General features: G+C 37.5%; 1 protein-coding gene across 1 annotated transcript; it reads right to left on the bottom strand.

The window, feature by feature from the left end:
* Nucleotides 1–405: 405 nt before the first annotated feature.
* Nucleotides 406–1779, bottom strand: LOC116199917 (two-component response regulator ARR5-like). Its single transcript, XM_031530504.1, has 5 exons — nt 1437–1779; nt 1257–1333; nt 1082–1159; nt 873–943; nt 406–754 (listed from the first exon to the last, which is right to left on the bottom strand). The coding sequence occupies exons 1-5, from the start codon at nt 1597–1599 to the stop codon at nt 406–408; spliced, it is 738 nt and encodes a 245-aa protein (XP_031386364.1). The 5' UTR covers nt 1600–1779.
* Between the last annotated feature and the right edge of the window lie 8517 nt (nt 1780–10296).

The raw sequence follows: 10296 nt of genomic DNA, 5'->3' as shown, positions 1-10296 counted from the left end.
CATGTATATTCGGAACTATTATACCTACCGTGATTCTAGAATTACAAGTGACCGTTTAGAGATGGGATCGGATAGTGTTTCCCGGGAAGGCGAATGTTGTTCCGGCCTTCCTAATTTTGTTGTACTCAACCGGAAACCAACTGGAATTTAATATGGGAGAGATCTGATAAGTCAGTGTATTCACCACTATTAGTAAAAGAAAAAAATTGTAACCCATTGCCATAATTTTCTTTAAAAAAAAAAAGAGGTAAATAGGGGCAAAAATAAAGAAAAACTTTTTATAAATTTAACTACCACATTTACTTTACTGTCCCCACAAAAGAAGAGAAATTACACAGAGAGAGAGAGAGAGAGAACTCGGGACCCGACACGACCCGTCCCAACGGATCCGCTAGTCTCAATTGGTCATTCTGAGCCGTCTGGTCGGTGATTCCAAATTTCCAAGGACGAGGGAGAAGAGGGCGCCGACGAAGCTATCAACGGCGATTGAGGCTGCGATGAAGAGACCGACGGCGGCGATGAAGGGTCAGCGGACCCCGAAGTCAGCGACGTCGACGACCACGAGGCGGGCGAAACCGAAGGTGATGAGGATTGGAAGAGGTGATCGGAGCTATGGTCGTGGAGCTTCCGCTTGTGATTGTTCCTCTCGCAGGATTCTCCCCGGAATCCCCTCGCCATGTAGTCCTTCAGCCGTCTCACGTCCGACGGCTTCACCGGCTTCATTATGAAATCTTCCGCGCCTTCCTCCAAACATCTGCATATACAAAAAGAATAAATAAAATAAAATAAAATAAATTTCAAGACGTAAACTTCGTTGCAGACACAGACCCAAAAAGAAATATTCGAGTTACTAAAAAGGGCAAGAAATTTACCGGTCGATTCGCGCCACGACATTCTCCGACGACATGATCACTACCGGAATTTCCCTCAAAGCGGAGCATTCCTGCTCAGGACAGTGATTTTCAGACATAAAATTAGCGAATGGGTAAGACCACCAGCCGCTCTCGACATATATATCGACCGAGACTAATTCCTCGAACGGCCGTCCGTATCCGGTCATTCCGGGGAAACTTTCAGTTACCTTGATTTTCTTGAGCAGCTCGTATCCGGTCATTCCGGGCATGCAGTAGTCTGTGATGATCAGATCGACCTTCAAACTCTGTTTATGGATGAAAGTTTCAGCTCAATGTTCAAAATTCAATATTCAAAACCAGCTCCCAGGGATCAAATGAGCAAATTTTGAAGCTTCAACTCACATCGAAATCGACAGGGGACTTCTCCTCGTCTAGACCCAGAAACTGCAGAGCTCTCATTCCGCTATCGACCGCCGTCACTGAACGTCAATCCACAAAACCCATTTCAGGTATTCTCCCAAAACAAGAACGAAAGCCTCCTCAGATTGACATGGGGATTCGAAATGTAAGCAACAAACCAACCTTTGCAAGACGAAGTCTTTAGCAAACGTTCGATGAACTTGCGGTCCACGAGGCTGTCGTCGACCGCGAGGACGTGGGCTTCCTCGGAATCGGTTGGCGAGAGGTCGAACCCGTCGGCGCTGCCCGACCTCCTCCGCCGCGAAAACCCGCCGTTTCTCGCCATTAAAAGGGAATTGCAGCTCTTCAATTGGAAGATAAAGGAGAGACTTTTAATGGAGGAAAAGGTGAAGGGAAAAACAGAGTTCCTCTGTTTCGGTGCACTTTGGCTTTATGTATGTGCTCTGTCTGTAGAGTAGAATCAATGGGAGAAGGATGAAGGAGAGAAGAAGGGGATGGGGGGGGGGGGGGGGGGGAATGAAAGTCTTTTAATAAAGCCGTCAGCGTCAATGGCTCTCTCTCTCTCTCTTTTCTTTATGAAGTTGAAAATGAAAACCAAATCTTTCTGCTTCTAAGAAATCTTGCAAATCTGCTTTCTTTATCCCTAATCCAATCGATTTCTTCGTCTTTTTTCTTTTCCCTCTTTCTTTTTAATTTGATGAGATGAGATCGCGATATGTTCATAGTCTCCATTTGCGCGTCGACTTAATCGCTGCCAAAATGTTACTCTAGTGGATTTTGGAAACATGCACTGCACTGCGACTGACAGTCCACTTATCTCATTCAAAAGAAAAAAGAAAATCTGCTCATATGGGACCACGAGGTGAATCCAATTGATAGAGAAGGCTTTCGCTTGCAATATCGGGTCGTACAGTTGATTTGTGCCGAGTATGGGTGATAATATGTGTCGTATCGTGTTTAAACAGATCGTGTCTAAATTAGTCCGTGTAAAAAAATTCTAAACCCGAACACGATACGTTTAATTACAGGTTAACACGGATATGACACGTCTAACCCGTCTAACTAAGCGTTTCTAAATGTATATGTATACTTACCTACACAATATAACACTATTACCTTTAAATACATATTATACCTACATCATATCACACTATTAACTTTAATTATACGTTACTACACGATTGACTTAATAAAAATATCATAAATAGGTGCTTTATATAAACAAATTTAGATTATTTTAGTGTATTTTCTTCTATAAATTAATACAATATGTGAAATAAATTTAATAACACGATAACACATAATATAAACTTGTCTAATCTTGTTTAAATGGATTACAAGGGTCGAACCGTTTAAACACGTTTATTTATCCCGTCTAAATGGGTTTGATCAGTTTAGACACGAAACACATTTAACTTTAGCTCTAATCCGATTAACTTCGTGTCATATCCATATCGTATTATCGTGTCGTTTCAAATGCTGTTAATCATAGTGTCATGTTAATCCTTAGTGATTGTGAGAATTACTCGTAACTAATAAACTGAGAGTCCTGTGATCCCACCAACATGTCTAGATGAAATCGTAAATTGCCAATTACATCAGAGTCGCGGGTTTAAAAAAAATAAAATAATTCATTTGATTAATGATGAGCTGTCATGGCGCTGAGATTCTGAAATCCACTTCGGAGCGACCTCCAAATGAGAGAGAGAGAGAGAGAGGGGAAGGAGATGATGATGATGTGTCCCGAGAAATTGATCGTCTCGCGAGATCTTGGGATTGCCGGATGGATCGGACCGGTCGGTCTTGTTCTCGGTCTGTGTCTGTGTCAGTAAAAATAACTGGTCGGAAAAAGAGGAAGGGAAAGGGGGGTTGACCGGAGGTCAAACGTGAAGGGAAGGAGAGGACTAGCCGCCGTCAAATCAAAGCTCGTGAAATAACCGACACGGTTTCCCAATCTGCGGCAAAGAATATGAAATGAACGTAGAAACAAAAACAAAAAAAATTCCCTGAAAAGACTCCTTTCCAAACACACGCACAATAGCAATAAAATTTCTATTTTTACAGTTTCTTTTTACCAAAAGAAATACTAAGTGGCAAAATAACCTAATAAAGGGTAAATTCAAAAAAAAGAAAAAACTAATACATGATGCAATCAAACTAACTATATTACCACAGTGCGATGATTTTCTCATTTAATATGACACGTCCGATTCGACGGTTGATAATCTTAGAGCATATGTTATTATACGATAAAACTACATGAACGATGAAACTGTGTTGAATTAAACTTGGAGCATATGTCATCATACGAGTACGACCCCATAAGGTCGGACTGGAAGTGCCCATGAGTGTAATCTTGGCTTGATTAAGCACCAACTTGAACAAGGTTCCCTTTATGTATGTTTAGCAAGCCATCTCATTAATTATGTTCTCGTGCAAGTATATTCAGATGTCCAGGCAATTGTTGACAACCTCTTGCATATGCGCCGAGTTCCTAATGTGACGGTTCAAGACTGCTAGTAACCTGCATACCCCTAGCATGCCGCACGTTCAATAGGCATTCAAAACCTACACTTATAACTATCTCATGAGCTCGGCTAACACATGAAATGGAAATATCATCACAATAAACTCGTGTTACTATCACAAATAATGTCTTCTTCTTCTTCTTCTTCTTCTTCTTCTTCTTCTTCTTCTTTTCCTTTCATGTTTAAAGTTTGGTGAGTGATAAATAATTGTACAGTTGTACTTTCACTTCTTTTCTCATTTATAAGAAAAGTTCATGAATTTGACATAAGAAAATGAAATATTATATAAGAAAGTACATGTAGTTTTGTTGACGGAAAATCAAACGTGAAATCTTTTACTTTCAGTTGGATAAGTGATTTAATTTAATTTGATTTTATGTAATGCATGCAAATGTTGATAAATATATTGATGTGTGAGAATATATATATATATATGTAAAGTATATATACATGTGAAAGTAAATTGAGAATTTATTATTAAATTTTTTTAAATTATTGAATTTTTAAAAAATAAAATTGAATTGGAACAAGTAAAATTATTATTTGAAAAATAAGTAATATTCAGTTTCCAATAGTTGTGTGCGATTGCACTTATATCGATTCATCTTTCACGTTGTCTTTTTACTTGCACAGTAAAAGGTAGAGGTAAAAGCGGGGAGATTTTGATTTGAATGCCTTTCGTCAGCAAGCGGGAAATGGGGGAAAGTAAAAGAGGGGGAAGGAAGAGGGGAGACAACAGTATCTTTCCCTAATCTCCATGCATAAGCAAAGAACCGCACCGCCACACACGTTTCCCTCTTCCAGTGCGCTGTCGTTTCCACGTGCCCCCCTCGTTCTCTTCCTCTCCTCCTTCCAATATCGTTAATTATATATTACAATTAATAAATCAACCCGGACTAATTCAAGCGACTATCTCATTTTCTTTACATGATATCTCATATTTGAATTTTATAAATGGATAGGTTTTATGATTCGGAGGGTTTTTATATTTTAGCAGGCCATTTCAGCCAAATTTTATTGAAAATTAAAAAAGAAGAGGAAAAATAATAATATAATTTGACTTGGGGAGAAGCTGCGTGAAGCTCGAGTTTTGTTTTTGCCTTGACGGGGCGACTCTTGAAGGCCCAATTATCCTCGAAATTAAAAAAGAAACATCTAATTAATTAAATTGAGATATGGTCGTATCTCGCCGATGCTTCTGATTCAAATTATTACAGGGCCTTCTAGTACGGAACCCTGACCAGGGGATTTTTAAATTTAATTTCTGACTATAACATGTAATAAATTAGAAAAGAAAAACTTTATTCACCACCCTGATGACAACCAAATGCTTGGAATAAATAATTACATTTCTCGATATTGCGTGACTAGAGATTAGCAAATGCGATGTGAAGTTCGAAAGCATCGAATCCGCATTTTGGGTGAGAGATATCGTTGTCTTCCCTTCTGTTTGTCGAGTGCGGGATTCTTGTTGATATAATGCCATAGTTTCGATCAATCTTTAAGCATCGCCTACATAATCTTGTGTAGGATGAAATGTCGGTTTGCTTGCATAAGTTTGATACACGTACACATTCACTAAGGATAAAATTGTGCGTGTTAGTTAAACGATCGGTTTAGTCATATTTTTCACTCAAACATTTATTGCTCTGGTCGGGTAAAATTTTTTATTTTTATTTTCTCTTTTGGTTGAATAGGTCGGGTATATATTGCTTTAGGTGTGGAGATGGGCTAGTCGGTCACCTCACCATTATTATCTCGGAGTTAGTGTGTATCGATGATGAGTCAGTCTTCCTCTAAATAGTATCATTAAATGCACCAAATGTCTCTGAATTTTGTCATGGTTAGGCTTGCCAAAAAGTTCCTGTTTGGCATAATATTGGGTTGGGTTCTTGATTGTAACAGAAAACCGCATATGAAACATATCACGTCGATGAACTTGTCGTGTCCCTTTATTTTGATTTTACTATCTCTATCTCTTTACTAAGTTTACGACTCCTCTTATATATGGAGAAAAAATATCTTACCATGCATGGTGAATATTAGCAATCAATATTTCAATGCATCGTGGGAATATATATCTATTCATATTAGCAGTCCCAATAATATCACTCTTACGAAGATGCAAGTGTCGGTGTGGTTATTAAGTCCAATTGAATAAGATTAGAATATGTCACTAGATATAATTTCCCAGCACATTCTCTCTAAAAGCGAATAAAATACCGGTAAAGTGCGGCTAGATTTCGATACTACGGATGAATTATTAGCATCTATTTGATTGAAAAAGAAAGAATTTGATTAGTAAAAAGGGAATAGAATGGATTATTCGTTTTCTTTTGCAATTTGTATAATACGATGAAAGTAAAATGAGCAGGGAATTTGAGTTGGAAGGAGGGGTTAATTAAAAACTTAAAATGGGGGACATGGTGACTATTATTTGGTGAAAGGCCAAGTTGGGGAATGTGGGATATCATTGTCAAGGGAATTTAATTTAATTGTTTTCTTTGGGTGAATTTAATTGTTTTTGCCAGAAGACATCAAGTCAAGGAAGAGAGAATTAGGAGATTTGGGAGTCCCCAAGGAATCTTTGGGAGCGGGCCCAAACACCACAGCCCCAACTGCTTTGTGTTCTTTTTTTTTTTTTTGTTTTGGCTAATTATTAATGGTTGGACTTTTTGCTGGTTTTTTTTTGTTAATTAATTATCTAAATGTTCAGACCAAATCTTTGGGAGATCGCTTTGAAGCGTCTCAGTCTTTCCAAGATTGATTTCCTCTCTCTCTGGGACAGTGTTGCCCTTTCAATCTTCTTGTTTTTGCTAAATTGGATACGTGCAGGGCGGTGACCTCTGCTGCCTCACATACCACCTCGATTCCGTCGTGTTCCGTTGAAATAATTATTTATAAGAGTAAAATGGTAATTTGCTCTTGCAGGTTACGTCAATCAGATCTATAACTTATTTTTTTACGTTAATTTGGTCTTTAAATTTGTCGATTTGCATCGATTTGATTTCCTACTTTTCCAATTTACATCCAATAGGTTCTTTTACGTCAATTACATCCTCCACCGAATAAAATTACATAAATTACATCCTCAACTGAAGGAAATTACATCAATTACATCCTTACTAAATAAGTTGGGTCATTTGTGACGCAGAATACATCAAGTGGTTCCTTATGGTACATCAATTAGGTCATTCCGTCAAAATTAGTCTGACAGTATTAATTAAGGAGCATGTTACGTACTTGTCTCTTTTTTTTTTCCTTTTTCTTTCAATATCCTTTTTTCCTTTTTACACACAAAAAAAAAGAAGAAAAAAGTGGCGAGCTCCTATGGGGGCTCCCCTAAAGACGACCTCGCCCTGGGGGAGGTCACTAGAGGGTCTAATACCCTTCAACGACCTTGGCCGAGGAGGGGGGAGGGGAGGTTGCCTGGGGGGCTCCTCACAAATTCTTCTTCTTCTTTTTTTAATTTTTTTTAAAAGACGATGAAATGATGTTGTTTTGAGTGGTGCACTCAAAACAACATCATTTTGGGTTAATCCTCAAAACGATGTCATTTTTGTTATCTTTCTTGAAAAAAAAAAAGACTCAAAATGACAACGTTTTGGGTTCATCCTCAAAACAATGCCATTTTTTTCGTCTTTCTTGAAAGAAAAAAAAAAGAGAAAGAATTTTTGAGGGGGAGCTCCGGTGAGGGCTACCCTGCTGGTGACCTCCTCCCCAGCCGAGGTCATCAAAGGGGACCACGAATGAGGAAGAGCTCTGGTGAGGGCTCCCCCACTGTTTTTTTTAAATAGTTAGAAAGGAATAAAGGAAATTTTTTTTTAAAAAAGAAATTATTTAAACTATGTAATATGCTCCTCGATCAATGTTATAATTAATACTGTGACGACGAAATGAATTAATGTACTAAAAGAAGCTATTTACGTACTTTACGTAAAAAAAAGGACCCAATTGATGTAGTGATAATTTAATTGATATAATTTCTTTTAGTAGAGTACGTAATTGATGTAATTTTCAATGGAGGATATAATTGATGTCTAAGGACCAAATTGATGCAAATTGACAAACTTAAGGTCCAAATTGATGCAAAAAATAAGTTAGGAATCCGATTGACGTAATCTGCGAAGTCAGGGACTAAATTGCCTATTTACTATGTTCATAATTGAGGAAAAATAATTCCACCATACATATATAGGGAAAATTACTCGATTGATACAAAAACTTTTGCGAAGTTTCACCAGAGATACAAAAACGTTTTTTTTGTAACAATTTGATACAAAATCTTACAAAATGATACAATCAACTACATTTCGTCAATTTCGCTAACGCCGTTAACATTTTTATGACGTGGCACCTTACATGTTAGATATTATTCCACGTGGCACAAATATCTAACTAAAAAATTCACTCCCAATTTTAAATTTTAATTAAAATAAAATAAAATAAAAAGTTAAAGAAATAATAAAAAAGAACATCTCTCTCTTTTTCCTTCCCCACCTCCCCCTTCTCCCATCGTCTTCCCTTTCCCACCCCTTTCCTCAGCCACCCCCGATCCTAATTGGGGCTCTCCTCTGGCCCCATCCCGACCCTAATTGGGGCTCTCTCATCTCTACCGGACTGCCCACGAACTGGGGCCACCGCTTCCCCCCCAACCCTCCTCTTTTTTTCTTTTTAAAATTTTTTCCCTTGACTGTTGGCCTTGTCGAGCGCTCGGGGAGTGGGGCCAGGGCGCCCTTACCCTTGACGTGAGAGGTCTGGGAAGTCTGAACCCAGATTTCTCGGGTTATCACTCAAAAGATCTGGTTCCAAACCTCTCGGGTCATGGATGGGGTGGCCCTCGACGGCGACCCCTCCCCCTACAGAGCTCCTGCCAACATGGTTAACATCATTGGTATAACGACACCGAGGCGGAATGATTTGAAGATTAAGAAGGTGGAAGCAGATGAGTGCAGCTCTGAGGGTGCAAGTCCTATTTTTGTTCTCGACTTTGGTGAATGGATCAACTGATCCTGAAGAAGCCACCATTGCTTCATGTAATGAAATTGGCTTGTGAGTGGTCAAAGAAACTTTCTTTTTGGGTGTGAGAATATCATTTTTGTTTAGATTATCAAAATCAAACTCCAAAGATTAAATCATATGTTCGCAGACTCCTCAACAGTAGGTGATTCAAATTTGAGCTCAGGGAGGAAGCTTTCTCCAGAGCCTGAGAACGTCGAGCACTCAGCTTCACTTCTCCTAAGATTAAATCATATGAATGCCGTTTACCATGCTCCATTTTTCTGCTCGCCGCAAGTTTCACAAAGGAGAGAGAGAGAGAAACAAAATGAGGAGAGAGACTGGGGAGAGAGACGGGATAGAGCGGCAGGAGAGAGAGACAAGAGAGAGGAGAGCGATAGGAAGGATAGTTTTTCTTAAGGAGATAAGATTTTTTAATTCAAAAATTTTAAATTTCAATTTATTTCTATTTTATTTAATTAGAAATGATTTTTTTATTATGACAGTAAGGCCACATCAGATATCATGTGACACGTGGGTGCCATGTCATAAAAATGTTAATGGCGTTAGCGAAATTGACGGAATATAGTTGATTGTATCATTTTGTAAGATTTTGTATCAAATTATTACAAAAAAAAGTTTTTGTATCGCCGGTGAAACTTTGCAAAAGTTTTTGTATCAACCGAATAATTTTCCCTACATACATATGCATAGTTATTTTTTTGGTGAACAAAGATGACGAGTGTTCTTAATCTTAGCCAAATTAACTCCGTTCGGATTGGTTCTTTTACGAATATGGAATGGATTTTTCTTCTAATGAAAGTAATATAGCAAATTGGGCCGTTGTGTCCTTTTGTTTTTTTCTTGCTAATTCATTAATGAAACTTTTTTAATCATAATATTCAAGAATTCTTAAAAGATAATTGTTGTCACTATAACAAAATTTTTACTTCTCGATATCTTCGTTTTTTGCTGTAGAATATGATATAGGAGGAATATTACTAACAAAATGAAACCAAAGTTGATTGAGAATATTAACAATCAAATTAATGACAAAGATAATATTAGAAGTAAAAGGAAGTTTCTCTTAAAATTGGAAAATAATGCAAGTAAAGAGTAGTGATTACGATCACAATGAACTAATCAAGATAGGATGTTGACCCAAAAAAATCAAGATAGGACATGAAAATTTTACCGAAACATAAAAATGAAAAAAACAAAAGAATTCATGAGGCAAAGAAATTGATGTATTCATTAGTTTTTACGTCTATATGTATATTTTGATGAGGAAGATAAATGAGGCTCTGCACAAAAATGAAAAAAAGTAATAGGAGCACAAATTATTTTGAGTATGAAAGTGATTAAGGCGTTCAAGCAAAAATAAAAAATATGAAACAAATTTATTCTTCCTTTTTCTGAATTAAATAACTGATTTATTTTTTAATTTTAAATTGGCTAATAAAATAAAATACATTTATGAATAGTAGCATAAAATT

This window comes from Punica granatum, chromosome 3 (assembly GCF_007655135.1).
Source record: "Punica granatum isolate Tunisia-2019 chromosome 3, ASM765513v2, whole genome shotgun sequence".
Classification (NCBI taxonomy): domain Eukaryota; kingdom Viridiplantae; phylum Streptophyta; class Magnoliopsida; order Myrtales; family Lythraceae; genus Punica; species Punica granatum.
The sequence above is the reverse complement of the archived record's forward strand: the minus strand, read 5'-3'. Positions and strand labels throughout refer to the sequence as shown.

What these genes read in the sequence shown, in the direction of transcription:
- LOC116199917 (XM_031530504.1), bottom strand. Translation starts at nt 1,599, where the DNA reads ATGGCGAGAAACGGCGGGTTTTCGCGGCGGAGGAGGTCGGGCAGCGCC. An exon ending in AGTCCCCTGTCGATTTCGAT is followed by an intron (nt 1,160 to 1,256) that starts GTGAGTTGAAGC and finishes ATCCATAAACAG; the next exon opens with AGTTTGAAGGTCGATCTGAT. An exon ending in GTCGTGGCGCGAATCGACCG is followed by an intron (nt 755 to 872) that starts GTAAATTTCTTG and finishes TTGTATATGCAG; the next exon opens with ATGTTTGGAGGAAGGCGCGG.